Raw genomic sequence first — 27840 nt, 5'->3', positions numbered from 1 at the left:
GTCTGCTTCTCTCTCTCTCTCTCTCTGCCTGCCTCTCTGCCTACTTGTGATCTCTCTGTCCAATAAATAAATAAATAAATCTTTTAAAAAAAAATCTTAAGAAAATAAAATGATTGATTCTGTTAACGGGACTTTCCCCTAAATAAAAAAGGGAAAAAAATTCCACCAAGTGGACTCAAACAGAGGGGAGAGCCCCCCCCCCCTCCCCGGGTGCCCTGTTGGAGACGCCTCCATCTGCCTCTGCCATTTCTTGTTTTCATCACTAAAGTCTTACCCCAGGTGGGCGCATGAGATCCAGGTTTCTGCACACGCCCCCCCCCCCACGAACGGAGGGCACGTTCACTCTTTCGCATTGCCCCGCTTTACAGATACGTGTTGCAGATTCTGTGTCCGGCTGGGTTCTGACCCCGAGATCCTCGGGCTGAGGAGAGCGGAAAGTCAATAATGTCCCGACACTGTTGGGCGCACGGGGAGGTGTGGGAGGCTGCCGTGGTGGACACCCCCAGGGACAGGGGACTGTCAAGGGGAGAAATCCTTCACTGTTTCCGGCGCTCCAGCTCCCGGTCCCCTCCTGGTGTGCACAGCCTCCAGCTGTCTCCGGCCTGGACGCCTGGGTGGCTCCCTCGGCGGAGCGTCTGTCCTCGGCTCAGGTCCTGGCCACCGGCCCGGGTGCTGGGGTCCAGCCCTGCCTGGGACTCCCTGCTCGGTGGGAAGCCGGGTTCTCCCTCCGCACTCCCTCCGCACGTGCTCCCTCTCTCAGTAAGTCTCTGTCGAATAAATAAATAAAATCTGAAAAACAAAATTAGATTGTGTCGTCTGCAGAGTCATCTCGGACCCTTCCCATCCCAGCGGCCCTCCTGCCGTACTTCTTAATTAATGCGATTGTGGTAAAAATACGTAACATAAAACGTTGCATTTTTTTTTTTTTTAAAGATTCTACTTATTTATTTGACAGAGCGATCACAAGTAGGCAGAGAGGCAGGCAGAGAGGAGGAAGCAGGCTCCCTGCCGAGCAGAGAGCCCGATGCGGGACTCGATCCCAGGACCCCGAGATCATGACACGAGCTGAAGGCAGCAGCCTAACCCACTGAGCCAGCGCACAGCGGCGTGAAGCACACTCACCCTGTCCTGTGACCACCCGCACCCTCCGGCTCCTGAACCTTCCATCCCCCCACGCGGAGACTCTGTCCCCACGAAGCACAGACTGCCCGCCCCTGCCCCTGCCCCCTCCTCTCCGTCTGCGTGGACGGGACTCCTCTGGGGCCCTCCTGGGAGTGGGGTCCTGCGGGACGGTCCTTCTGGGTCTGGCCGCTTTCGCTGACCCGTGTCCTCGGGGTCCCCCCGCGTGTGGCAGGGGTCAGGGTCCCTCCTCCGTCTGGGCAGTGACACTCCGTTGCGTGGACGTGCCGCATGTTGTCCACTCTTCTGGCGGCAGACGTGGGCTGTCCCGGCGGCCGCTCCGGGGAGTCCTGCGGCTGCGGGCAGGGGCGTGCGGGTCTCTCCTCAGGCGCCCGCTTTCCTCCCCGTCGGCCGCGCATGCAGGGGGGCCGCTGGCTCGTGCGGCGGCCGCACCCGGCACTTGCGGGGACCCGCCACGCCGCCCTCCAGAGCGGCCGCCCCAGCGCGGAGTCCCGCCGACACGCGAGGCTCGGCCCGACGACGCTGTGTTTTAAGGAACCCCGGAGCCCGCAGCGCGGACTCACGGCCCGGAGACCCAGCGTGGCCGGCGCTACGGCGGGGCCCGGCCGCGCCCCAGTCTCCCCACGGGCCGCGGAGACGCGGGCCTGCCCCGCCCCCAGGCCGAGAGCCTCCCCCGTCCCGCCCGGGCCCCCGTTGGCGGGCTCCAGCGTGGCGCCCCGGGCGGGCCCCGGCGGCCGGCAGGCGCCCAGAGGGGCCCCGTGGGGCTGGGCATCGCGCTGCCCACGAGCAGGTGCGTTTAGGGGTGACCCGGGCGCGTTCCGGGGTCCCGGGAAGACGCGCCCGCAGGACTCGCCTCGTCCAGCAGGGGGCACTTCAGGGCAACGCGCTACTAAAACGCCAATTAAAAGCCAGGGACTGACCGCTGGGTCCTGAGAGATTTTTGTTCTTTTTCCCCCGATCAGGCGCGCCGTGGACAGCTCGGGCGCCGTCGGGGCCTCGGGCTCAAGATGGCTGTGCCGCCGCCTCGGAGGGCCGGGCGGCGGCGCCGGCGACGCTCCGGGAGGCTGCAGGCCGCGCCGCCCGCGTCCTCTGCACGTCCTCCCGCGGCTGCCGGTCCCAGCCCGCGCGCCCGCGCCGCGCCGCGCTCCCTCGAGCGCCCGCGTCTCTGGTCAGGCGCGCCGCGGGCAGCCGCTCCCGAGGTCCCTTGCGGCGGCGTCCCGGGGGCCTGCGGGGGCCTCGGAGCAAGATGGCGGCCGCGGGGTCCGGGAGGCGCGGGCGGCGGCGACCGCGGCGCCAGTGAGCGGCCCGGGGGCCCGGGCGGCTCCGGGCCGGGGTCCCGCTTCGGGACGGACCATGCTACGCTCCACCGGCTTCTTCCGGGCCATCGACTGCCCCTACTGGGCTGGGGCGCCCGGGGGGCCCTGCCGGCGGCCTTACTGCCACTTCCGGCACCGCGGGGCCCGGGGCCCCGGCGCGCTCGTCGGCGGCGGAGCGGCGCCCCCCGCAGCAGGTAATGCCCGAGCGGGGCTCGGCTCCCCGGCCCGGCCTAGACCCTGCGGCCGGCGCCGACCCGGCGCCCGGTTCTCGGCCCAGGCCGCGCTCCGCACGCCGGTGGGCGTCGGCTCCCGAGCCGGGCCCGGGACCACCGGGACCACCCGCCCCCGGGCCGGGTGCACGGCGCGGGCTGTCGGCGAGCCTGCGCTTCCGGGAGCGGGCGGGTCAGCCGGCCGGGGCCGTGCCCTCCCGGAGCCGCCGCGGGCGTGCGGTGGGCTAACGCGGGCCGAACGCCGAGCGCGGCCGGCACCGGTCGGCGGGCCCTGGGCTCCTGCCTCTCCTCGCGCCCGGGCTCCCCCAGCGCCGGGGGCTTGGGGCCGCGCCGGTCTGTGGCCGCGCCGCTCTCCGCCTCCGCGCCTCCGGCCGCGGCCCCTGCTGTCGCCAGTAGTGCCTCAGGAGGGTCTTGGGAGCCACTACTGTGTGTCCGGCGCGACCGACGGGGAGGACGTGAAAGCCCGGGGACTGGGACGGGAGGGGAGGAGCTTCCGGGAATCAATCACCTGCTTTCGGTTGCGCGGAGGTGTCGGTGGACGGCACGTCGCAGCAGCGCGGTGATTGTCCTTGTCGCGGCGGGGCTTGCTGAAAGCGGGCACGACTCAGGCGGGCTTCTTGGAGGGCGGGTGCGGTTTGGGCTGAGACCGTCCGAACGGGGGCGTCGCAGGAGAGGCCAGAGAAAGGATGAAGTGCTGTCGTTGCTTCTGAGGGAAACCCAGGCTCCCACCGGTGACCTCTGTCCTTCAGGACTGGCTCCCCCTTTCCGTCAGACCGCGACCTCCTCGTCCCGCCCGTGTCGAGTTTCGTCTGTGTTTTCCCCGTGAGCAATGATTGCTGCGGCACCTTCCTCCAACGAGGGGCGCACTGGCTGCGGTCGGATAACAGGCCTAGTTTTCCACTTGGTCAGGAAAGGGAAAGTAGGATTTTCTAATTGGTCAGTAAATGTGCTTGTCCGGCCAGCCCGATGCAGGGGCTCCTGGGTTCCACGCCCCTGGCCGGCACGGGGCGTGCAGAGCGGGGGGGGCCTTCCAGTGTGGCCGCCAGGAGCCTGCTGTTGAGGAGAAAACACACCCGTGCCCGCTGGTACCGTGGAATCCGCAGCTGCTACTCCCAGCTCCCGCGGGGCCGGTGGGCGGTGGGGGGAGCACAAGCGAGTTGGCGCCCGGCTCGCCCGGTGAGGGTCTTCAGTCCGTGCACTTACCTGTTGGCACTGTGCATTGCACTTTGCAAAGAGTCCCCTGATTTCTGGGTTCCTGACCGTTTACTAAGCGTTGGGAGAGGGCAGGACCACACCCCCATCCCGCTGACTTTCGACCTGGCCCCAGGTCCTCGAGTTGCCTTCCAGCCGCCTGAACTCTGGGGTGGGAGTTCTTGCCTCCTGTGTTCTTCTCACGGTAAGTCGCTTTTTACGTTTCTTTCTGCCTCACAGGTGGCCAGTTGGTTTCTCAAAGGGAACCCGTTTGGTGATGTGTGCCCCGCTTGCCGTGGGGAAAGATGCAGCCGCCTGCCCCTTTCCCCAGTGGGTCTTCATTTTCCTTTGCAGGAAAGGAAAGGCCCGTTTCAGATAGAATGCTGCCTCCCCTGCAAGGGGCAGGGTCAGATCCCAGCTCAGCCTCTCTCTTGCTGTGGGGCCTCTGTTTCTTTCTCTGTGCCGTGCTGATGGGGCTGCTGCCTTCTGAAGAGGCCAGGGGAGAGTGGGTGCCTCATCCGTTCCCTGCCTTTCGGCTTCCCCTGCTCCAGATTTTGACAAGTTTCTTTCCGGCGGGAAGAGGCTGCAGCAGTCCAGGTGTGCGTGGTCCAAGCAGAGGTGCTCTGGCAAGGGTGGGCTGGGCCAGGTTTGCTTGGACTCATTTTTAAGCTCCAGAGCTGCTAAGGTGCTGGGTGGGAGCTGCCTGCAGGTGGGGTGTGGGGGTCCCTGTGAGGCCCAGCACCTCTGGTCTTGGGCCAGTGGGCGCTTGAGCCTTTCAGCGGAGTCTGAGTCCTGTGAGGGGGCTGGGCAGGGGGATCCTGTTGCTTCCGGCCCTGCCGGCCCAGCCCCACTGCCCACCCACCCGGTGTGGGCTTCAGGACTCCCACCTCCAAACTCGGGTGTGGCATTGCCCAGCTCTGGCAGCGCACACTCCGGCGGGCTCTCTAGAACTCTCAATGGTAGGGATGATTGTCCCCGTTTTACAGATGAGGAAACTGAGGCCCAGAGATGGGGAGCCACTCTCCCGGGTGCGCATGGCCGGTAAGTGGGAGATGGGATTGAGTCCGGGCGGTCAGGCCCTTGCTGCACTCATCACCTTCCTCCAGTGCCCGCCGCCCAGTACGTGTGTGTCCCTCACGCACAGCGGGGCCCCTCTGTGTGTCGGGCTCAGCGCTCAGCCCCGGGGCTGGCCGGGAACAGCAGTTCTGGGAAGGACAGAGCTGCAGGACTGGAGCACCGAGACCTGAGGACAGGCTGGAAGGCGGGTGTGGTCAGGGCCGTGTGTGTGTGTGTGTGTGTGTGTGTGTGTGTACACACAGCACTGCCCTGGTAGGGCCCTTTGTGGAGTGGAGAGAAGTCAGGCCGCGGAGGGTCGGAGCAGGAAAGGGGTGCTTCCCCGCAGAGGGCGGGATGTGTTTCCTCTGTGGGCTGACTTGGAGCTGGAGGGGTACAGCCATGGTCACAGACAGCCCCCAGGGGACAACGGCGCGGGGCAGGCCCGCCGACCCCACCACCCGTCAGCTGCTCCCTCTGGGGGCCGCGTGCCGGCGGGTTTCATGGGGGCCACTTCCCACCGGCATGTGCTGGTGTCTTCGGAGATGGGGGGGAAGGGCGCCCTGCTGCGTCCTGCGCTTCCTGGGCACAAGTGAAGGCGGGCGGCGGGGGGCAGGGGGACACGGGTAGGGGGACTTGTCTTTCCTGAACTGATAAAGATCAGATCCTGAGAGGAAACCGCGCAGAGGGCAGCATCGCCTTTCGTGTCTGGAGGCCTGGCCAGGGTGTGCAGGGAGCCCGCGATGCCTTTGCTAGCGGGGGGCAGCGTGGCCTGGAGCCTGACCCATTGGGCCTCCGGCTTTGTCCGGGAGCTCTGAAGCTGGCTGGGGGAGAGTGGAAACTGGCCGTGGGGGCCAGTCGCGCTCTGGGTGGGGGGTGGGGGGATGGGCGTGGGAGGGCGTGTCCCGGGCGCCGGGAAGCACGGAGCAGCCTCCCCGGCCCCCACTTGCTCTGTGCGGGCAGTACCCCCTGCCTGGGTCGCGACAGCAGCGGACGTTCCCGGTGTCTCGGTCACCCGCTGCTTCTCGCAGAGGCCACCTGACTCTTTTTAAGCTAAGTGCCCCCCCCACCGCTCCCAAGGTGCGGCCGCCCCCAGGGACCCAGCCTTGCAGGCCTCCCCGAGGAGACGCTTCCGCTGGTGGTGGTCCTGCTGTCGGCTGGTTCTGGCTGTCGGCGGGGCTGGGCTCAGAGGCGAGGTCCTGGGCTTCCCAGAGCCCTGGATGCGCCTACGCCGGGCCTGGCCGGCCTCAAGGCCGCGGCGCTCCTGGCAGCCCCAGCGGGCGAAGCCCCCGCGTTCTCTGTTCAGAGCCTTTTCCTCACCACTCGGAGCAACGTCTGACTCGGAGTCATGTTCGTTTTAAAAACCTCGGGGGTCCTGAACAGTCGGAGGAAGGGGGCTTTGTGAGTCGCCCGCGGCAGACCCCTGCCCCACGGAAGAGGCCTTGGCGGCTCTTGTGCGTCGTGGTCCTGCCGCGCTGATGACCTTGGATTCTGTTTTCGGAGGCGAGAGGCCATCCTGGCGTCCTGCCGCTGGCAGCCCCTCGGAGGGCCTGAGACCTCCGCAAGTGGCCCTCTTCCCCTGACCTGGGAGAAGCCGCACACGTACCGCTGCTTTGGGGTTTTAAAGTGTTTTTCTCCACGCTAGCAGAGCTGTGGGGCTCCCCTGCGGTCCCGCCCCTGGGACGCTGGGCGCTGTCTGGGGAGGCTGCGCCTGGCACAGGGTGGGTGGGGGCTGGGGTTGCTGCTCAGTCCCCCACGGCGCCCCACGCGCCCCTCCCCCACACCCGCAGGTTGGTTTCGGGCTGGAGCGCTCTGCTGCCAGGTGAGCACGCGACGCCCGCTCGGCGCCCGGCCCGGGCAGGGGTGGCGGGCACAGCCTGCCGGGGTTTCGGTGGAGCAGGGGATGCACATGGTGCTTGAGCGTGCCCCACCCCGAGTCCTCCAGGGGCTCCGAGGAGAGGAACAGGCCCCTTGGCTGCAGCCGGGGCAGGGCAGTGCCACCGTAGGGAAGGCGGTCTGGCTTCACTTTCTGTTGTGCAAAGAGCCTGTCCTGGGGGGTGGCGGGGCGGGCCTGGCCCCCACTGGGTCAGCATCGCAGCCTGTGCCCCCGCTGGCCCTTCTGTAAAACGGGTAATGACTTGGGCCCTCTGTGGACAGTCGGTGTCGTGGGAACGTTCTTGTCTGCTTCGCTGTGCCCGCGCTCCCTCTGCACTCTGGGGCCTCTTGACAGAGCCACGCTTGGGGCTGCCAGGGCGGGCCTGCGGGAGCCTTCAGCTCTCTGCTGGCCTGTGCAGGGGGGAGGCCGGGTGCTGTGGTCTGACGCACAGCAAGAGCCGGGTGCCGGGAAGGAAGCCAAGAGAGGGAAGAGGTGCCCGGGCCACTGAGGCTGGGAGCCCTTGGGGTGGACTGCAGGCCGGGGGTCCTGGAGGGTCTCCTAGCTCTGCTCCTCAGTGAGCTGTGCCCTCCGGAGTCTGTGCTGTGCTTGGCCGGTGCCTTTCGGGGGACCAGGTGTGTGTGCTCACCATCTGGGGGCCTGTGGCCTGGTGGCGTTTCCTAGCTAGAGGTTTTCTGGCAATGGTCGCGCCGAGGGCCTGGCCACGGCAGGCTGGCTGGGGGCAGGCCCAGGGGAGCTGCCTACCACTCGTGGCTTTCATTTGCTGGAGGAAAACGGGGTGGGCAGCTGCTGGGGGGCCCAGAACCCGGGCACCCTGAGGGTGGGGCTTGGCCATTGCACAAGCCATGCCTGGGCCTGGACCTGTGTTCACGCGCAGGTGCACTTGGGCCCTGCTGTCTTCTGGGTGTGTCTGAATTCATTGCGCACCTGTGGGACGGTGCAGGGTGGGGGGCATTCTGGAAGCCTAGGGTCGGTGTCCCCCGGCGCAGATGCGGCCCGGGGTCCAGGAGAGAGCGCCGTGGGCCCTGGGATTTGCAGACATCAGGCAAGTGTCCCCCAGCAGGTGATTCCTGAGCTGGGCTTTGGAGGATGAGTAGAAGTTTGCCTGGTGGCTGGGAGCAAGAACGGGGATGATCATCTAGGAGATGGGGGCTGGGAGACAGGGCAGTGGAAGGCCTGGAATGTTCTGTTGTGTGGTGTGGAGGGACTGAGGTGGGAGGGAAGGGGGCTCGTTGCTCTCTTGCATTTCCGCCACCTCCAGCGGCTCCGGCAGGGGTCCCTGACTTGTGATGGTCCTGAGGCTGCTATGGTCCGGCCAGTCCACTCCAGTCCTCCCCAGTCCAGCCCAGAGACGGTGACGGAGGGCTGTGCTCAGGGCCCGTTGACTTTCCTGTGTGGCTTCGGGGGGCTGTCTGTGCCGCAGGGACTGTCTCCTCCGGCCACCACAGGGGCCTGTGTCCAGGGGAGCGGGTGCTCTCAAGGCACGGGGCCCCCGGGCCCGCGGTCAGGATTTCCTTCACTCACTCGCTCGCTCACTCCACGAACCGGCCAGCTCACTTGCGACCTGGGTGTGGAGGGGAGCCAGGCCGTCAGTGTGTGGAGCGGCTGGACAAGGAGGGGGCAAGGCCCAGGAAGGGGACATGGGTGGCGTGTCCGAGTGCCACGGGACTACGTTCACTCCAGGTGCATCCTGGTCATTCTTGTCCCTGTGTGTCCTGGAGGCCAGATCCGTCCCCTCCCAGGTCATGGGCACACAAAACAGTTGTTTGTCCCGAGAGATCTGTGTCCCCTACCCTAGCACAGTGGGCCGGGGGACCCTCAAAGAGCAAGGATGGGGGTATACTGTTCCTGGAAGCCTTTTCTGGAGGACCGGAAAGCCCTGGGGCCTCCCTCGCCGTGCACCCGTGCCCCGGCATTGTACTGGGTCCCTGGGGAGGAGCACAGGCTTGTCTGAGCAACTGCGTCCCACCCGTTCTGCAGGGAGGATCCTGGAGGGCTGCCCGGAGGAGTTGTGGAGACAGAGGGCATCGGGCTCTGGGCAGGAATCTGGTCCTGTGTGAAGGAGGGGTGGGGGCTGGCCCACCTGGGAAGCCTTCCCTCGTCCCCCCACCCCCCAGCACCCACGTGTGGGTCAAGTGATAAAAGGCACCGACGCTCGCGTGTGGCCTTGGGGCGTAGGCTCTTCTTGGGGGACACCTGCCCCCCCCCTCGGCTCCGCCGCCGGCCGTGAGAGGTGTGGCTTTCCTTCTCTCCGCCCCTGCTTCACCCTGAAGACGCTGTGGTGTCCCTGGGCCTCCGTCTTGGGGGAAGGTGACCCCCGGGACCCCACCCGCCACCACGTTTGCGGACTAGGAAATGTACCAGGGCTGGCGCGAGAGAACCCTCGATGTTTTCCGTGTCGGGACCGTGCCGGCGACTTGGTGGCCCTCATGCGCTGGTGATGAGGGCAGCAGAGGGCAGCACCCCTCTGGCTGCGCGTATTTCCGAGCGCTCTTTGTGATTTCGTCCGGCCCTCGAGGCTTCCCTGTGGTTTTGCAGCGCAGCCAAGGTCCCCCCACGACCATGGTTCCCTGCCAGCAGGCTCCGCGCTGGGCCTTGGTTGCCCCCAGGACACTCTCGTTCTGGTCCTCCTGGGATCAGGCCTCGGGGGGCGGGGTGGGGGGAGCTCCCTTGTGTGTGGTCCTTGATGGCCAGAGCGTGCCCAGTCGGGTGGTGGTCTCAGGGCTGCCTGGGGCCCTCTTTCTTTTCTTTCCGCTGGAGCCCTTGCACTTGCTTTTGGGGGGGGCAGCGAGGGGAGGCTGTCCGGGGCTCGGAGCTTTGAGCTGGTGTGCGGAGCCGTCCAGCAGCAGCCTGCCCTGGAGGCAGAGGTGGACGCCAGGCCCTGCTCCCCTTGGCGCAGACCAGCCTCCTCATCAGGTGCATAGCAGGGCCCCCCCGTGTGCCCTCTTGAGCACCCCTTCTGTTGGCTGTCGCTCTTTTCTTCCTAGATGTCTGGGGTGCCCCAGGTGGCCCCAGAACTCCTCGCTCTGGATGGCCAGGTACTTTGACCCCCAGCTTCAGGTTCCTGCCCTGTCCGGTGGGCACTGGGATGTCCAGGAGTGGGGGGTGAAGGCATCCTACCCTGGGGTGGGTAGGAAGGTCGTCAGGAATACTGACTCTGGGCCCGGAGAGGAGTAGTGGTGGCGAGCCCCTCTGCGGCCCTGGGAGGGGGGCTACTCTGGCCCCTTTTGGGGGCTGGCCAGAAAAGCCCAAAGTGAGGGGTGGGTCTCAGACCTTCTGGGCCCCAGTTGGCCCTGCCCTGCATCCTAGCCCAGCCAGGGCTGGCGGGTAGCCAGTGCCCTACCACTGTGGCCTTACCAGGGTGCCCCCGCTGCCTCTAATGCAGCTCCTGGAACCTGGGTGGCTTCAGTCTCTCTGCTGAGTAGCCCTGGCATTCTGCTTATCTCAGGGCTGTGGGGACAGTCTCTTTCCTGCGCCCTGCTGCCCCCGCACGGGGTCCCCAGGCTCTGGCTGCCCCGGGTTGGAGGCGAGTTGCGCTGGGGTCTTATCGGGGCTCGAAGCCCGGGCGGGACGGCGGTGCGGCTGTCCTTAGCCTTGTTGGACCTCGGGCCGCGTAGGAGGCGGCTGGGGCCACAGCCGGCCCTTCAGAAGGCCGACGAGGTCGGCTGGCAGCCGCAGGACTGCTTTCCGGGCGGGGAGGACCGAGGCTTTGGGGTCAGCCTTCTCGCCAGCTGCCTGAAGCTTAGGGAGCAGTCCGGCTCCGAGCCCCAGCCTCCTCATCTGTGGAATGGGCAGACGGGGGGCAGGACAATCTTGAGGGCGGGCCTGAGCGCCTCCTGGGGTTTATGGTGGGGCTTGGGGGCCTCCCCCAGTGGGGCCTCTGTGCTCGGCTGTCTTGTTAACCCCGCATGCCTCTGTAGGAGGGTGCTCCGTGTTTTCTAGAGCTGGGTGCGGTGGGCGCAGACTCACAGACGGGGCCCAGGATAGGGTGTCGCTCGGCAGAGGGGAGGTTGGGAGGGATCGGAGGCGGCTGCCCAGGACTCGGGAGGCAGCACTGCCCTGTCTGTGGCCCTCTCTGCCCCTCGTGGTCTGCACAGTGACTCTCGGCCGGCCCCATGTGGGCTCTCGCACTCAGGGAGCCATGGCCCTGGATGGTGGGGCTTTGGCTTTCTCTTGTGAGGCTGGGGAAGCCCACCTGCTGTCCAGCGTCCTGGAAGCCTGTTTCAGAAGCGGGCGGTCAGAGAGTGGCAGGACACCAGAGCTGGGGCGGGGAGGGCAGCTCTCTCTTCCGGCTGGGCAGGTCCTGGGGGGTGTGGGGCCTAGGTGGGCTGCGGTCTGGTGTGGGTATGGGAAGGGGTATTTGGCAAAAACAGTCTAGTTAATCTTGTTTACCAAGTGCGTGCTTACCCGGCGCAGACCCTCAAGGGAACCGCCCCTTGGCTTCCATCCAGATAAATCCCCTGAGAATTAGAAGGTGTGTCCAGGGCGCCCCACAGCCCTTCCTGACCTCTTGATGCCACCTACCCGAAGCCTTCCAACGTGCTCCCACGGGTCAGTGGGCAGTGCCCCAGGAACGCCCTGTAGCTTGTAAAACATTTTCTTGGGGAGCTTCTCCAGTTCCTAGAGGTCTCCTGAGGTCCCGGCCCTCCGAAGCAGGGCAGGGCGGGGGACTAGATCCCAGGAAGGTCCCCTCCCCGAAGCCTTAGGTAACTTGGCTGGGGCTCAGTGGGCCGAACTCTGGGCCCCATGTGCTCACTTTGAAGCCTGAGGCTGTAACGGAGTTCTTGGCAGCTGTGCTCGAAGCTTCTAGACCTGCCTGGAGCCCCTTGGGCTGCTGACAGAGTCTCATAGTACCGGCTGGGAACCTGAGGCCCCAGGGGGGCCGGGGCTTGGCCTTGACCTCTGTAGGCCCACTGAGTGTGGTTTCTTCTGCTCTGTGGCTGGGCAGGCCGCCTCCGGCTGGGGCTGACAACAGCCCACGTGGGCAGGGCTTCGGGGACACGCACGTCAAGGGACTTGGAGCTTGGCCTGGGCTTAGCCAGGAGCTGCACCCGCTTCAGAGTCTAGCTCCTGGGACCCCTCCCCATCTGAGAGGCCAGGCTGCCTGGAAGCTCGTGGGGGTGGACCCAGTGCGGTTGCCCTTGGGATGCCTGATACAGGCTCCAACGCAAGAGACTAGACAGCCCACCTCCATGCCCCTTGACCTCAGGTCCCCCCACCCCCTAGTTAATGACGGGGTTCGTTAACGAGGCAGCCTTCGGGCCTCCGCAGACCCTTCTCTGTCCCTCCTGTGGGGTCTCGACCTAAGCACACCTCCGCTTGGGGGAAACCCTTCCGAACTGTGAGGTGGCCTGAGGTCTGAACTCTGATCTCAATTTCTTTGTTTCTGTTTTTTAATTTTTTAAAAAAGATTTTATTTATTTGTTTGACAGACAGAGATCACAAAGAGGCAGAGAGGCAGGCAGAGAGAGAGGAGGAAGCAGGCTCCCTGCTGAGCAGAGAGCCCAATGTGGGGCTCGATCCCAGGACCCTGAGACCATGAGCTGAGCCGAAGGCAGAGGCTTTAACCCACTGAGCCACCCAGCGCCCCTGACCTCATGACTTTGAAACAGGGTTGAGGGGCTCCTGGCTGATGTGCATTTTTAAAATTAAAAAAATTTTTTTTAAAGATTTTATTTGGCGTGCCTGGGTGGCTCAGTGGGTTAAAGCCTCTGCCTTCGGCTCAGGTCATGCTCTCAGGGTCCTGGGATCGAGCCCCGCATCGGACTCTCTGCTCAGTGGGGAGCCTGCTTCCTCCTCTCTCTCTCTGCCTGCCTCTCTGCCTCCTTGTGATCTCTGTCTGTCAAATAAATAAATAAAATCTTTTAAAAAAAAAAGTTATATTAAAAAAAGATTTTATTTATTTATTTAACAGAGATCACACAAGCAGGGGGAGGGGCAGAGGGAGAAGCTCGGCGGGGAGCCCGATGTGGGGCTTCCTCCCAGGACCACCACCTGAGCCGAAGGCGGCCGCCTCACCAACAGAGCCCCCCGGGTGCCCCGGATGTGCGTAGTGTTCGAAGCCCCTCTCCCTGGCAAGGGTAGGGAGAAGCCCACCCATTCATCTGTGACCAGCCCCGGGGGCCGTATTCCCATGAGGTGGGCTGGAGGCCCCCTTGAGATCCAGCAGTGCAGCGCCTCCGTGCAAGTGCCCAGTAAGTGCCCCCCAGCTTGTGGCCCACCGGGCCCCTCTCTGCTGGCAGCCAGGACTTCGGAGGGGAGGGCACTGCCTCCGTTCCTCAGGCAGTGTCGGGCCGGAGGGGGTCTCCCGTTGCTGCCTTCGGGCCGGTTGTGAGGGAGGGTCGGCTGGGAGGGCGGCCCTCTGCCTCTGACGGGGTGGCTGTGAGTCCTGCCCCCCGGCTCCCCACCCCATGTCTGGGAGTTTCCGGCTGTGACGGGGGCACGAGCTGACCGCGCCCTGGCACCCCAGCTCCGGGACGGTGAGCGCTGACTTTCCTCCCTGTCTCGGACTCACAGTCCTGGTGTGTCCTTGGTGGTCTGAAGCATCACTTCCTTTCCTGTAACTACTACCCAGGCCGGGATTCCAGGTTAAACGCCAGGCAACAGGCCTACCACGGCCCCTTCCTCCCTCGGGCCCCAGGCAGCCCCGGCCCAGCCACAGGCCCCGCACAGCTCCCTCTTCCCACGGCTGGCGGCCAGCGGCGGGTTTCTGTTCCCTATGCTCTCTCGCTCAGTGATGTGGCTTGGAGTGTGCTGGGGCTGCGGGGGCGCCTCACCACGGCCTGGGTGCTTTAAGACCGCGGACTCATCCTCTGACGGCTCTGGAGGGCCAAGGTCCAGAGTCGGTCCCCAGGGCTAACTCCAGGGGTGGCCGGCGGGCCCCTTCCTGTGGCTCCAGGGGAGAAACCGCTGCTACTTTCCAACCACAGGGCATGAGGTCTGGCTGGGTTTGCTTTCGGGGTGCTAGAGAGTCATCTGTGATTAGACTTTTTAAAAAGTTGTTTGAATATGGCTGGGACACAACACTACACTAGTTCCAGGCGGACAGCTGGGATTAGTGGTGAGTGATTTGCAAGGTTCATACGTGGGTCCTCGGGGGCTCATTCGGTGAAGCGTCAGACTTTGACTCAGGTCGTGATCCCGGGGTCCTGGGACCGAGCCCCGCATCGGGCTCTCGCTGCCTCCTTCTGCCTCCGCCTCCGCCTCCTGCTGCTCCCCCGGCTTCTGCGTGAACTCATGCTCTGTCAAATAGAGTCTTTAGGAAGAAAAGAAAAGTTCACGTTGTTTTTTTTTTTTTATTTTAAAATTTCAGATAGGATGGGGTGCCTGGGTGGCTCAGTGGGTTAAAGCCTCTGCCTTCGGCTCAGGTCATGATCTCAGGGTCCTGGGATCGAGCCCCGCATCGGGCTCTCTGCTCAGCAGGGAGCCTGCTTCCCCCTCTTTCTCTGCCTGCCTCTCTCTGCCTGCTTGTGATCTCTGTCTGTCAAATAAATACATAAAATCTTTAAAAAAAAAAAATTTCAGATAGGAGAGCGCGTGGGTGGCTCAGTGGGTTAAGCATCTGCCTTTGACTCGGGCTGTGATCCCGGGGACCTGGGATCGAGCCCCGCTTTGGGCTCCCTGCTCAGCGGGGATCTGCTGCTCCCGCTGCCCATTACCTCCCTTGTGCTCTCACTCGCTCCCTCTCTCAAATAAATAAAGTCTTCAAAGGAACATAAATAAAATTTCAGATAGGATTTCCTTTTTTTTAAAATTTTTATTTTTAAAGAGTTTATTGATGTGAGAGGGAGAATGAGCCAAGTCAGGATGGAGGGAGCGGGAGAAGCAATAAGCAGGCTCCCCGCAGAGGAGGAAGCCCGGTGCGGGAGCCCGGGTCAGGACCCGCGCCGGAGGCAGCCGCTCAGCTGACCCAGCCGCTCGGGCGCCGCTCCGCCGGCTCCCGGTGATGAACTCGGGATTCCGGAGTGCTCGCCCGCGCTGTGTTTGTGTGTCATCTCTTTCTGGGGACGTCGGGCTTGGTTGGCTCAGCCTTTATGTAGCTTCTGTGCTCCTGTCTGGGCGTGAGCGCGGCCCAGGAGCTTCCTGTACACAGCGGTGGTTTGCTTGTGTGGGGCTCGAGCACGGGGCCTGGAGCGCCGCGCGGGGCCCGGTTCTCTGTCCCGCAGCTGCCGGCGCCGGTGCGGACTCTTCACGTGTGAACCTCACGAGGTTGGGACCCCAGGTCGGCTCCGTGGGAAGACCGTGTGACCCCCAATGTTGGGGTCACGAGTTCAAGCTCCTGGTTGGCTGTGGAGGATACTAAAATAAACAATAATCATAAACTTTTAAAAAACATTAAGAGGATGTAAGCTTGTGGTGCCTGGGGGGCTCAGTGGGTTAAAGCCTCTGCTTTCGGTTCAGGTCATGGTCTCAGGGTCCTCGGATCGAGCCCCTCATCGGGCTCTGTGCTCCGCGGGGACCTGCTTCCCCCGGCTCCTTCACCTGCCTCTCTGCCTACTTGTGATCTCTGTCAAATAAATAAAATCTTGGATGTAAACTTGGCCGCACCCCACTCGGTGTTCTCAGAATGTGATTTGAACATACCATGCTTTTTCTTTTTCCCACCACGGGACCGTGGCTTGGAGGGCATTCTTCTGCCTCACCTTTCCCTGAAAAGCATTGTGGGGCTCCCTAGCCGTGAGCGGCCTTGTTCTCCGGGCATCTGCAGGGAGCCCTACAGGTGACCTTTCCAGGGTGGCCCTCGGCTCCCCCTCCCCCAGGCCCTAACTCTGGGGAGCTGTGCACGTCCTGCCCCCACGCCGGCTGGGTCTGTGCCCTGCCTGCTGGCCGGCCCTGCGCTGCGGGAGGAAGTACCTGCTACGGCTTCACCCTGGGCCAGGCCCGCGGACTCGCCTCCGCACCCCAGCTCCCGGATGGCACTTGTCCGGTCCGTCTCCTCCCTCGTGCCCGTTCCACGACCTTTGCCGAGAGGTCTGTGGACCAAGCGGCCGTACCTCTGGGGCCCAGTTCTGCTTCCTCACTCCGCCTGCCTGCTGACGGGGGTGGGGGGCACTCTGGAGCCTTTGGCCTGTTGGCAGAGCCTCTCTGGGGGTTTGCCGGAGGCCCAGCCCCCCAGTAGGTCCTGGTTCTGTGCTGGTTCGTGGCCCTTCGCTGTGGCGTCAGGGCTGAGGCACGGACCAGGGCAGTGGCCGGCGTGGGCTCGTGCCGCGCTGCCGGAGCGGCCGCTCACGGCTCTCTCCTCCCGCTTCCCCTTTCAGGGCTCGGTTATGATCCGTACAACCCCGAGCTGCCCAAGCCCCCCGTGCAGAGGGAGAATGGAGCGCTGGGCCGGGGGGACGAGCCCCGCTCGGACATCCTGGAACTGGAGCTGGTCAACCAGGCCATCGAGGCCGTGCGCTCGGAGGTAGAGCTCGAGCAGCGGAGGTACCAAGAGCTCCTGGAGACGGCCCGCGAACACAGCTCCACTGAGGCCCCCGCCGTGGCGCCCCGTGGCCCTGCCACTTGCCCCACCGCCGGCCTGGACGAGGATGCCTTCCCACTGTCCTTTGATTACAACCCTGGTGGCCGCCGCAGCCTGTTGGGCCCTGATGCCAGCTACCAGCCTAGTCCTCTGGCCGCTGCCACCGAGCCAGGTAGCAAGTACTCCCTGGCCTCTCTGGGTCGGGCGCAGGGCCGAGGTGGGGGGGGCGGTGGCACCCTGGAGTACGTCCCCAAGGCTGTGAGCCAGCCCCAGCGACACGGCCGCCCCGTCCCCAGCAGCAAGTACGTGCTGGACGACTCCAAGCCGTCCACGGACCTGGAGTATGACCCACTGTCCAACTTCTCCGCCCGGCTGCTCAGCAGGGCCAGCTCCAAGGACGACAGGGCCCCCAAAAGGCCCAGGGGCTCCCGGGGCAGTGAGCCCTACACACCTGCCCTCAAGAAGCCCTGCGACCCCTTTGCCGGCTGCGATGCCAGGTTTTCAGACTCCGATGACGATGCCGCCGCGACTCCGGCCGTTGTGCCTATCACCACCAGCCCCCCGAGAGCTCAGGCGGGCCCTGAGAGCAAGGCGCCTGGGCAGTCAGGCTCCAGGGAGGGCCAGGACGCTGAGGAGGGCGGCCCGCGGGAGACCAAGGAGATGGCGGTGCAGTATGACGTGGAGGACCTCGGGCAGCCCCCCAAGGACCCTGGGGGGACGCCCGTGGCCAAGCCCAGCTCTCCGGCCAGGGCCTCCCAGGAGCCCAGTGGCTCCAAGCAGGGAAGACCCAAGAAGAAGAGTGGGGCAGCGGCCGTCCCCAGCCTCAAGGACGGCATCCGGAAGAAGGACAAGGGCGGAGGCGGAGCGCGCGGGAGGCCAGCCGGGAAGCCCTGTGCAGACCGGAAGGGCCCGCAGGCTGGCAGCCCCCGGCATAGGACCGAGCCGCCCGAAGGGACCAAGAAAAAGCCATCTTCGGCCACCCTGGTGGCCAGCTCAGGGAAAAGCCGGCCTGACCGTGGGGGTGTCCCCCAGCTGCCGAACAGGACCGGCGGGAAGACCGCGTCGGGCAAGCTGGCGGAGCGGAAGGCCCGCTCCCTGGACGAGGGGCCCCCCCGGGACGCCCCGAAGCTGCAGAAGCGGGCCCTGAGCCACGCAGACCTCTTCGGGGATGAGAGCGAGGATGAGGGCCCGGGACCCGCGGCGCCCCCCGCCGCCCCGCCCCGCCTCAGCTCCACCTCCGACTCGGACTCGGACTCGGACTCCGACAGCAGCCTGGGCGGCTCGCCCGCTCGGGGCCCGCGCAAGCGCCTCAAGGCCCCCCAGCCCACCAGGCCTGCCCCTGCCTCTCCCTCCTCGTGCTCCTCGTCCTCCTCGGGGCCGGGCGGGGGTGTGGACTACTCCGCCCTGGAGAAGGAGGTCGACTTTGACTCGGACCCCATGGAGGAGTGTCTGCGCATCTTCAACGAGTCCACCAGCGTCAAGACGGAGGACAGGGGCCGGCTGGCCCGGCAGGTGAGCCTCCTCCCTCCGGGGGCCTGCCCGCTGCCGCCCTTCCCCGCCCCCCGCCTTGTCCACTGGGAGCAGGCTTAAGGCCACCCAGCAGGCTCCCGGGGCGGCGTTCTGAGATGCACAGAGACCAGGCTGGGCTGGGCTGTGTGTCACCCACCTCTCCCTCCCTCTCCTCTGTCCCCCAAACCCGACCTGGCCCCCGCCTTTCTGGGTTGGCTGGCACGTGTCCCTGTGCCGGCCGCCAGGGGGAGCTTGCTTTCCGCAAAGCTGAAACTCACCGCTTCTGGGAGGGTGGTGAGGTTCCGTTAGGGCCGCCCGGTCTTCTCCTGCCCTGCTGTGCTTACAGACCTTTGAGGTGGTGCCCCGTAGATTTCTCTGCCTGGTGCCTGTGTTTCTGGGCTGCCCCTGTGAGTGGGCGAGGGAGGGGAGCAGGAGGTAGTGGTCTGGGCTGGAGACCCTTTTGGCCAAGGCCCGCGTCACCCTTTGGCTGTGGTATGTCTGTCGACGATGTGCTGGGGAACCTGTTTCCTCCCCTATGAACCGGCAGGGCTTGGAGGTGAGGGCCCCACGTTGTATCTCAAGCCCTGGGAGCCCCTCCCTTGAGTGCGTCACTGCCTCCACCCCCCCGCCCCCACCCCCAATCCGGAGGTCTGGGAGCTGAGGTGGGGTGGGGGGGTGGGGCCCAAGGGGTGGAGCCTCGCTGAGGGCCCGGTATGTGTTTCAGACCCCCAAGGAAGAGAAGACCGAAGACAAGGGGCATTCGGGGCTGACCACTCTGTTCCCCGGGCAGAAGAGGAGGATTTCTCATCTCTCCAAGCCAGGCAAGGAGGTGAGCACCTGCTTCTGGGTGCTGAGCGGAGGTCGGCAGGACAGAGGAGGCCTGTGTGCAGACGCCACATCCCTGTGTTCCCCCGCTGGCGGGTGGCACAGGGCAGGGAGGGGGACGTGACGGGTGGCCCTGGAGTGGCCCTCCTCCAGTGGGGTCACACAGCCCAGCCTGGTGCTGGCTGGGGGATGTGCTGTGTGATCCCAGAGAAGTGGCCCCACCTTTCTGAGCCCTGGTTTCCGCCATGAAGACAGGAGCGGGTGCTGGTGGCTAAGGCGAGCCAGCCGGCGGGAGGACGGGGCAGAGGCTGGGGCTCCAGGCCGGGAACCTGGGAGATCCGGCGGAGTCCGTCCCTGGGCCCCTCCCCGGGTGAAGCCGGAGACTGGAGAGGACTGGAGCCAGCGGCATTGGACGGGCGCGGGGACCCCCCCCACGAGTGGGTGTGCCTGTTATCAGGGCCAGAGGCACGGCCTGGGCATTCTGAAGGCAGAAGCCAAGCGGGCAGGGCCACGAGGGGATCCGCTCCGGGACAGCTCGGAGACATGAATTTGAGGCCTAACATGCTGAGCTCCTTGGTTCCCGCCTGGGTATCGAAGGGCTCAGAAGAAGGCCCCAGGGTCGCCCGCTGCACCCAGGCCCCAGAGCCCGCGCCTTCCTGCCCTTGGCCGTGCCGCCAGGTGTTCGCCCCGCGCGATCTTGTCTGGGTGCCCCCAGCCTACAGCCGCTCCCTGGGGTTTGTCGTCACCCAGGCGGAGCCCGTGAGGAGAGGCCCAGCTCCCCCCGCCCGGCCTCCCACCGCCCAGGAGGTGTGCTATCGGCGGGCCCAGCAGGCCCAGAGGGACTCCGCCAGCTGGCTGCAGGCCCCCCAGCAGCCAGCGGAGAAGCCCTCCTCCGTCCACATCTCAGCCCCTGGCGAGAAGAGGAGGATCGCGCACGTCCCCAACCCCCGCCTGGCTGCCGGTGAGTCCCAGGGCACAGTGGCTCTGCGCCGTGGGAGGGCCCAAGGCTCCGCTTCTCCGCTTCTGGTGGCCTTGAGCAGGGCCCAGCGGGGGCCTCAGTGTGCTTCCCTGGGAGATGGGGATAAAGGTCTCTCCGACAGTTAGCGGTCAGGCGTGATGATGCGCCCAGTGGCCCTGGGCCTTTCCTGGCTTTGGTGCTGGTAGAGGGTCTGAGGGCTGCCTGCCTCCCATCCCTTGTCGGCTCACAGACCCAGAGCCTCCCTCTGAGGCCCCGAGCCAGAGGTCTCCCTGGGATTCTCCCTCTGTCCCTGGTCTGTGTGTCCTTGCCTCCCCCGGGCTTCTCGGGTATCAGAGGCCGCGAGCCTCCTGGGGGCCGGTCTGCGTGTGGCACTGGGCCCTAGACAGCCATGCCAGGAACAGGGAGCTGGCCGCGGGGTTGTGTGTGTGGTGTGACTGGAGGCTCTCCCCTGGTCTGGAGGCCTTGGGGGCAGTCTGGTCCTGTCCCCTGCTCTGCGGGGTGCGCTCCGCGCTCAGGAAGCCGGGTCACAGCTCTGTGGTCGCACGGGCGGGACGCTCAGTGGGTGTCTCTGGTTCAGCGGTGTCTGGAGGGGCCTCAGGGGGCCTTGTCCAGATGCAGAGTGCGCTTCTCAGGGGGAGGCCCTTGCTGTCTGACCGACTCCTCGGGGGATTCCCTCGCTGCTGGTTCCGACACCCCCTTGAGGAACCGAGCCCAAGGGCGGCCCCGCGAGGTGGTTCTATGAACACAGGTACCCGTAGCCACCCCTGCCTCTCCCTGGTTCCTGGAACCTTCTTCAGGATAAGCTGAGCGCGTTCTGATCCGCTCCCACCCTGAGCTCCCCCGTTAGGACCCAATGGTGAGAGCTATTGGCTGAAGGTCTGTAGCTGCGGCCAAGGGCAAGGGCCCTGAACCATGAGAGGCCCGGGCGGCAGCTCTCAAACCCACAGCTGCTGCCCGCGGCCGAGCTGCGCAGTTGGTCCTGGCACGTGGGCCTGGCCATGCGCGCTGGGGGCAGGGGGCCTGGCATTCGGAGGCACGGGGGCGCCTCCCTGAGTGGCAGTGGGACCCACCTGAGGTCTTGGGAGTCCTGCCTGGTGCCGGCTTTCCTTTTGTCACAAGCCCGCGTGCCCCTGCGGCGTTTCTGTCTCAGTGAACCCGAGAGCAGACTTGCCGACCCTGAGAAGTGCGTGTTCTCCGCTCAAGTTGGCAGAGGCAGACCCTGCTGTGGGATGGGCCACAGCCGGCTGGTGCTGCCAGCGTCCTTCCCGAGAGCCCGGGCCCCGGGCCCCCTGCTGTCCTCATGTCCCCATTCTCCTGTCGTGGCTGGGCCCGGGAGCAGGGCTGGTCCGAGGCCCTGAGCACACGCACGCCCGCACCATCTGCCTGCAGCCCTCGGAAATGGCCCCGCAGGCGGGTGCCCCCCTCCGTGGGTGGGGGGGCGGGAGACTGTTTGGTTTGTGACCTCATCAAAGGGAGCAGCAGAACACACAGGCGGCGGCGGGCAGGCCCGCTGGTCACAGTGACCGGGCCGGGGGTGTCCCATACCCTCTGGTCCTCCGCCCAGGAGTCAGGGCCTGTCCCCCTCATAGTCAGCGCCTCGGAGTCGGGGGCCGGAACATGTGGCAGAGGCTCCCCGCGTGGCCTGCCACTCGCCAGACCCCCCCGGCGGCGACGTCGCCTGAGCCGGCCTCCAGAGCCTCGTTAGCGTTCCCCCCTTCTCGATGGACTTGCCCGGACGCAGATAGAGCCTAATGTCCTTCCACAGCCCGTGCCCCGCAGCCCGGCCCTTCCCCCTGTGCTCCGAGATGCACGTCCTGCTGGCGCTGAAGGACCGCGGCTGCCTGGTGCTCTGCAGCTCGGTGATGGGCGTGCTGTCCTCCTGCGCTCACGCCCCCTGTGCCCCGCCAGCCCCCACAGGTGCCAAGAGGGCCCTCGCCGCCAGCAGCAGCCAACCTCCCGATGGCCCCGAGCCGGGCAGCCAGCCCCTGAAGGCGCGCACGTTGTCAGGCATGGCGTCCAAGACCACCACCACCATCACCCCCAAGCGCGTCGCCCACAGCCCGTCTTTACAGGTGAGTGTGCCTCTGTCTGCCCTGCGGGAGCCTCCCCCCGCCCTCTGCCTGGTTCAGAGACACTGAGCAGGGGGTGCGGCGCAGGTGCCCTGTGCCCCGCCCTCACCTGGCCTCAGTCTCCCCCCCTCGTCCACACTGCCAGCGTCATCTGTTGGCATGGCGAACCAGCGGCCACCCTCCTGGTCACCGGAGCCCAGAGGGTCCGTCAGGGTCCACTGCGTGTGCGACGCCCTGGGGATTCCGAGAAATGCGTCAGAGGACCAGGCGGGGACATGCCACCTCCCGACAGATCTGTGTCTTCCCTAGAGTTTAAAGAAGCCCATTATCCCGAAAGAGTTTGGGGGCAAAGTCCCCACGGTCATCCGCCAACGGTATCTCAACCTGTTCATTGAGGAGTGCCTCAAGTTCTGCTCCTCAAACCAGGAAGCCATAGAGAAGGTGTGCGAGCCTGGCAGGGAGCCAGGGCCGGGGCCGAGGGGCGGCTGCTGGGCCTCAAGCCCGGGAGCCCAGGCCTGAGCTGTGTGTCCGTGGCCAGGCGCTGAACGAGGAGAAGGTGGCCTATGACCGCAGCCCCAGCAAGAACATCTACCTGAACGTGGCCGTGAACACACTGAAGAAGCTGCGGGGCCTGGTCCCCAGCTCCGCGCCCGGGCTCACCAGTAGGTCGGGCCGGGCGGCTGGGCGCTTGCGTCTGCAAGGGTCAGGCTTGCGCCTGCAGCGCGGGACCCAGGGCCGGGGTCTCTCTGCCGCCCGGAGCGCCAGACACCGTCCCTGGAGAGGCCGTGGGAGGGGCCGGTGGCGGGTGCAGCTCTGGGCAGCGGGTTTCTGGGGAGGCGGCCGGGGCCACGGGCCCGCACCACCGCGTCTCCTTGCTGTTGACAGCCCTCTGCAGCGAGCGGCTCTGGGCTGAGGGCCCCGCTGGTGGGCGGCCTCTTCAGGGGCGAAGCCGGGCCTGCTGTGTGGGTCAGCTCTGGGAGCCCCCCTGCCTCTCGGAGGCACATTAAGCCATCCGTGTGCTCGCTTCCCTGCTCCTCCGCCCCCCACAGCTCCCCCTGCACAGGGTGGGTCCACGGAGCCTCTGGAGGCCCGTAGGTCTCCCCTGTCCCCTAGGACTGCCACCAGCAGCTGGTCCCCGAGTTAAGGTGGGGCAGGATGGCTGCCCCCAGGTCACGGGCAGTCAGGCCTTTCCTGACAGGCCCCCCGGAGGACGGGGTGCACTCGGGAGTCCAAGCCCAGTTTGCCCTGCCCCCACCTACAGAAACCAGTGGCCGGAGGCTTGTGTCCCATGAGATGGTGCTGGGGGGCAAATTGGCCACCAAGACCAGCTTCTCGCTCAGCCGCCCGAGCAGCCCCCGAGTGGAGGACCTGAAAGGTGAGCCCAGTCCCACCCGCGGCCCAGCCAGGCCGTCCCGGGCGCTCAGCCGCGGCCACGGCACCCGCCAGGCCCGCCCCTGCTCACCTGCCTGGCCCTCCCCGGCCTTGCTATGGGCTGACCACCGGTCCCGGCCGTCCCCAGGGGCCGCCCTGTATGGCCGTCTCAAGGAGTATCTGCTCACCGAGGACCAGCTCAAAGAGAATGGCTACCCCTTCCCTCACCCCGAGCGGCCGGGGGGGGCCGTCCTCTTCACGGCCGAGGAGAAGAAGCCCAAGGACTGTGAGTGGCCCCAAGCAGTGGTGCCGGGGCTGGATGGGGGCGGTGGGCGGAGCGGCCTCTGGGCGGAGGGGCAGTCGGGGGCCTGACGCCTGCACCTAGCCCCCACCCCTGCCCGCCCCGCAGCGTCCTGCCGGATCTGCTGCCGGTGTGGCACCGAGTACCTCGTGTCTGCGTCCGGCCGCTGCGTGCGTGAGGAGGAGTGCTACTACCACTGGGGGCGGCTCCGCCGGAACCGGGGTGAGACCCCCAAGAAGGAGGCTAGAGATGCCCGGGCCTGTTGGGGGTCCCCATCGTGCGCGCGTGGAGGAGGCGCATGCTGGGCTGCCCGCGGGCCCGGCCCTGACTGCCACCTCTCTTCCAGTGGCCGGCGGCTGGGAGACCCAGTACACGTGCTGCTCAGCCGCCATCGGCTCCACTGGCTGTCAGGTCGCCAAGGTAGGACTTGCGGCCCCCGCTCGGTGCTCTCCCTGTGGGGAGCGGCCTCGGCCCGGCTGGAAATGAGGGGCAGCCCGCGCCGGAGCCCTGACCCCCTTTCCTGTCCTTCGACCCGTGTGCCTCTGACGGCGGCCTTGGAAAGAGCGGGGCGTCCGCCGCCCTCAGCGGCCTTCCCCCCGCCGTCCGCAGCAACACGTGCAGGACGGCCGGAAGGAGAACCTCGAAGGCTTTGTCAAGACTTTCGATAAAGAACTTTCGGAAGACGCTCACCCCGGGATCTTCGCCCTCGACTGTGAAATGGTGAGTTGCGCGTGCTCGGTCGCCTGGCGCCTGCGTCTGCAGCCTGAAGCCGGCGTGGGTCTCAGGACAGCAGGTGAGGGGAAGAGCGTGGCCTGCGGCGGGTGCCGTCTCCCTGGTGGCTCGGACGTGGAGAGCGGGCGTTTCCCACACCACCACGGAGCGGCTCTGGCCTCGGCCCTCGGCTCGCCCCAGGTGCGCGGAGCGGCGCCGCCATACCCCGGGCCTGGCGTGCAGGGGGCTGCCGGGGCTTCGTGAGGGCACCCTGGGTTCTCGACGGCTCAGGCTCCCAGAGCAGCCCCGGGAGCTCCCCCGGGGGGCGGGGCGGGGCGGGCGCGTTGTCATACGAGCCTCCCGGCTGCGCAGTCCTACACCACGTATGGCCTGGAGCTGACGCGCGTCACGGTAGTGGACACAGACATGCACGTGGTGTACGACACCTTCGTCAAGCCGGACAACGAGATCGTGGACTACAACACCAGGTGAGGCCCCGCTGCCCCGCCCCCCTCCGCGCCCCTGGCTTGGGAAGCCCGGAACCCTCCGTCGCTACCCTCAGGCCCCAACTCTGCCCGCTGCAGGTTTTCAGGGGTGACGGCGGCCGACCTCGCCGACACGAGCATCTCGCTCCGGGACGTCCAGGCCGTCCTGCTGAGCATGTTCAGTGCCGACACCGTTCTCATCGGACACAGCCTGGAGAGCGACCTGCTGGCCTTGAAGGTACTGTCCGCCCCAGGCTGCGCTCGCCAAGGGTCTGGGAGGGTAGCTGGGGCTGTCCTGGGCCCCGGGCGCTCAGCACGGTGAGGGGTGGCGGCTGGGCGGTCCTGTGGGGCCCCTTCTTGCCCGGGCCCCCGTGGAGTGTGCCCGACCGCCTGCCCACAGGTCATCCACAGCACTGTGGTGGACACGTCCGTGCTCTTCCCGCACCGCCTGGGCCTCCCGTACAAGCGCTCCCTGCGGAACCTCATGGCCGACTACCTCAGACAGATCATCCAGGACAATGGTGAGCTGGCGGGCGGTGGGGGTGCGGGCCGAGCCGGGGGGCGCCCACCCTGACGCACCGCTCCCCCGTGCCCCACAGTGGATGGGCACAGCTCCAGCGAGGACGCCAGCGCCTGCATGCACCTGGTCATCTGGAAGATCCGAGAAGACGCCAAGACCAAGCGGTGACCGCTGCCGCCCTCCCGCCTTCCCCGCGGCCCCGGCCCGGCCCGGCCTCTGCCCCAGCCTCTTCCAAAACAGTGCAATAAATCTCGAGAGCTAACCCTGTCCACGTCGCCAAGACATGGCAACAGAGAGAGCGGGACGAGCCGGCGGCACGAGAGCCCCGCACGGAGACCACCTGGAGCCCTGCCCCCCACCCGGCCCCCTGCGCCGCCCCTGCCTTCTGTCCTCTGAGACTGCTGCTGACTCCCCGAGGAGGCCGGACAGACGTTCCCCGCTCCCCCCGGCCCCCGAGCCTGCTGCGTCCCTGGCAGCCAGGCCTCCTGGCTCTCCGGCCGGGCAGGCTTTTCGTGGGTGTGTTTGAGACAGGGGTTTTTTTATTTTGTATTGTTATTTTTATTATTTGTAACTTAAACCTGGCGACTCGCACAGTTGTCTTTTCCCTACCCGGAGAAGCAAGACCCTGGTGCTGCCTTCCCTGTTGGGGGAGGGGGAGAAGTTGGGGGGCCGGGGGTCAACAAGCTGGCACTTGGGCAGCCACCAGGACCAAGAGTCCAGCCTGGCCTGGGCCGGACGGGTGGGAACTGGACTCCATGACCTCTGGGAACCAAGCCAGCCCCCACCCCCCGCCACTCCCCTCCCCAGGGCCTTGCCTTCCGGGCCCCTTCAGGGCGCCTCAGCCTCTGGACCCTGTCTTCCGGCCGAAGCCTCCCCCTCCCCGGGGGCTGTCTGTAAAGGCCTGCAGCCTCCCCAGCCCTTCTTCCCCAACCCGAGGCAGGGACAGAATAAATGTTTGTATGGATTTTAGTTCGTGTGGCATCTGGTGGTGGTCTTAGTGCCAGGTAAGCCTGGTGGTCAGGACCCGCCGCTGACCGAGAAAGCAGGAGCACATCCTTGTCCGACTTGCTGAGGACCATCTCCAGTGCCTGAGCTGTCCCCGGGCCTAGAGATGCAGACGCAGATCCCTGGGTGGCCTGGCTCCCCAGGGGCGCCGTGATGGGGGAGGTGGTACCCCTGTCCTGTGAGTGGAGCCGCCTGGCTGGCCCGCGGGGGGCGGGGTGGGGGTGAGGAGACCCAGGGAGCCACCGTGCCTCGCCCTTGCAGGGCTGTGAATCTGCGGGGGGTCTGAGAGGGTGTCGCCCACCCAGCATGTGTGCCTGTCCGCTGCTCCCAGGGCATGCTCTGTGCACAGCACCCAGGGATACAGTCAGGCTTTTGTGGATCATTGTGCCTCTTGGGGGTGGAAGGGCTGGGGCTGTTCAGGTCTCTACTTTTAGTTCATTTAAAATGCAAAATGAAGCCAGAAATGACCTAGTGGAGGGGGCAGGTGCTGGAGGGAGGACCTAGGTCTGGAGGCAGGAACACACAGGTGCTGGAGGGAGGACCTCCTGGAGGAGGCCCCCTGCTACTCTGTCAAGCTTCCGCCGAAGGCCAGGAGAGCAGGGTCCCAGGCTGAGGACATAGCAGTCTCTACCTCTGAGGCGTCCTGGGCCATCGCTGCCGAGGACTGGTTGCCCTCTGGATCCCGGGAGGCCCTTGGGGGGAATGTTGGCTGATTTGGGGCCCCAGCTGCTGTTGTGTCCCCCTGAGGTCCTTCTTGTGACTGTTTTGACTTTCTCTTCCACAAACAGGTAGTTGTTTGCTAAACCAGTGGCACAGGTTCTGTGTTTTTGTTTTTGTTTGGAGGAAGGCAGAGGGAGAGCGAGAATCTCAAGTAGGCTCCGTGCCTAGCACCGGCCGGACGCAGGGCTGGGATCCCACCACCTTGAGGTCAAGCCCTCGGCTGAAAGCAAAAAGAGTCGGACCCTTCAGCGACTGGGTCCCCCCAGGAGCAGCCCCCACCTCGTTTCTGTGCTTCTGGTGGTAACTGCTTCCTCCCCAGAGCATAAGGAGGGCCCCCAGGGAGGCGGGGGGAAGGGGCTGCAAGGTCTCCACTGCCCAAAGATGCTGACTCCTGGAGGCCACAGGGCCTTTGCAGATCCGAGGGAGGGAATGGGGCCTCGGACCAGCAAGGTCTCTCTGGAGACTGAAAAGTTTGTGCAGTGCCCCTCCCCCGCCACCACCCCAGGCTCTTTCCCATTTACTACTGGGTAGGCTGTTCGGTGTTTGTTGAATGAATAAATGAGAGGTTTACCTGCCTGCCCCACCCCAGGCCAAGGAGGATGTACAGACCAGGCTTTCAAAGAACAAGGAGTGGGAGGCAGGGGCTCCGATGGGGGAGGTCACATCCTGTGCGCCGTCCTCTCCGTGCCCTGACGCATTCATTCATTCACCCAACATCTGCTCACAGGTGTTTCTATGAAGGGCCCCAGCCCCAGGCCTAGACGGCAGGCCGGGGCCTGGGATCAGGAGCAGGTACCAGGTCTGTTGGATCGGGAGTGGGCCAGAGGGACGGATCCCAGGACCTAGAGGGAAGGGCGGTGAGAGTGGGAAAGTGCTCCCTTCCTAGACACTGCAGGTGGTTTGGAAAAGTGAAAATAAGACAGACCGCACTCACCAGTCTCTCCTGTCTGCCCCTCGAGCGCCACGCAGGGGAGCTAGCTTCAGCAGCCCCTCCCATCCTGGGCCAAGTCGTCCACCTCTGGGCCTTGCCGCTGACCCCCCTCATGGCCGTCTGCCACCCC

General features: G+C 65.8%; 2 protein-coding genes and 1 long non-coding RNA gene across 7 annotated transcripts; 1 reads left to right on the top strand and 2 right to left on the bottom strand.

Annotated features, from left to right (window-relative positions):
- Positions 1 to 96: 96 nt before the first annotated feature.
- On the bottom strand, positions 97 to 2495 carry LOC131826049 (collagen alpha-1(II) chain-like). Its single transcript, XM_059165320.1, has 3 exons — positions 2366 to 2495; positions 1323 to 2305; positions 97 to 767 (listed from the first exon to the last, which is right to left on the bottom strand). Exons 1-3 carry the CDS (start codon positions 2493 to 2495, stop codon positions 537 to 539), a joined length of 1344 nt encoding a protein of 447 aa, XP_059021303.1. The 3' UTR covers positions 97 to 536.
- Positions 2378 to 26023, top strand: REXO1 (RNA exonuclease 1 homolog). 5 transcript variants are annotated; one of them, XM_059159302.1, is made up of 18 exons: positions 3015 to 4082; positions 4232 to 4476; positions 4864 to 4918; positions 16082 to 17796; positions 18518 to 18622; positions 19369 to 19579; positions 21506 to 21669; positions 21976 to 22107; positions 22205 to 22328; positions 22928 to 23041; positions 23186 to 23323; positions 23447 to 23560; positions 23685 to 23758; positions 23948 to 24058; positions 24422 to 24537; positions 24634 to 24772; positions 24935 to 25055; positions 25134 to 26023. In XM_059159302.1, the coding sequence occupies exons 1-18, from the start codon at positions 3653 to 3655 to the stop codon at positions 25220 to 25222; spliced, it is 4197 nt and encodes a 1398-aa protein (XP_059015285.1). In that variant the 5' UTR covers positions 3015 to 3652; the 3' UTR covers positions 25223 to 26023. The 5 variants fall into 5 exon arrangements, with proteins under 5 accessions (XP_059015287.1, XP_059015285.1, XP_059015286.1 ...); XM_059159304.1 differs by lacking the exons at positions 3015 to 4082; positions 4232 to 4476; positions 4864 to 4918 and adding an exon at positions 2378 to 2650; XM_059159303.1 differs by lacking the exons at positions 4232 to 4476; positions 4864 to 4918 and having other exon boundaries at positions 3024 to 4082.
- LOC131823222 (uncharacterized) lies at positions 15034 to 21032 on the bottom strand. Its single transcript, XR_009350523.1, has 3 exons — positions 20668 to 21032; positions 18072 to 18198; positions 15034 to 15122 (listed from the first exon to the last, which is right to left on the bottom strand). It is a non-coding gene; the product is annotated as an uncharacterized LOC131823222 (long non-coding RNA).
- Positions 26024 to 27840: the final 1817 nt, after the last annotated feature.

The sequence above is a fragment of the Mustela lutreola genome, chromosome 2 (assembly GCF_030435805.1).
Source record: "Mustela lutreola isolate mMusLut2 chromosome 2, mMusLut2.pri, whole genome shotgun sequence".
In the NCBI taxonomy this organism is placed as follows: domain Eukaryota; kingdom Metazoa; phylum Chordata; class Mammalia; order Carnivora; family Mustelidae; genus Mustela; species Mustela lutreola.
Note: the sequence above shows the minus strand (reverse complement) of the source record. Positions and strands in the feature narration are given on the sequence as shown.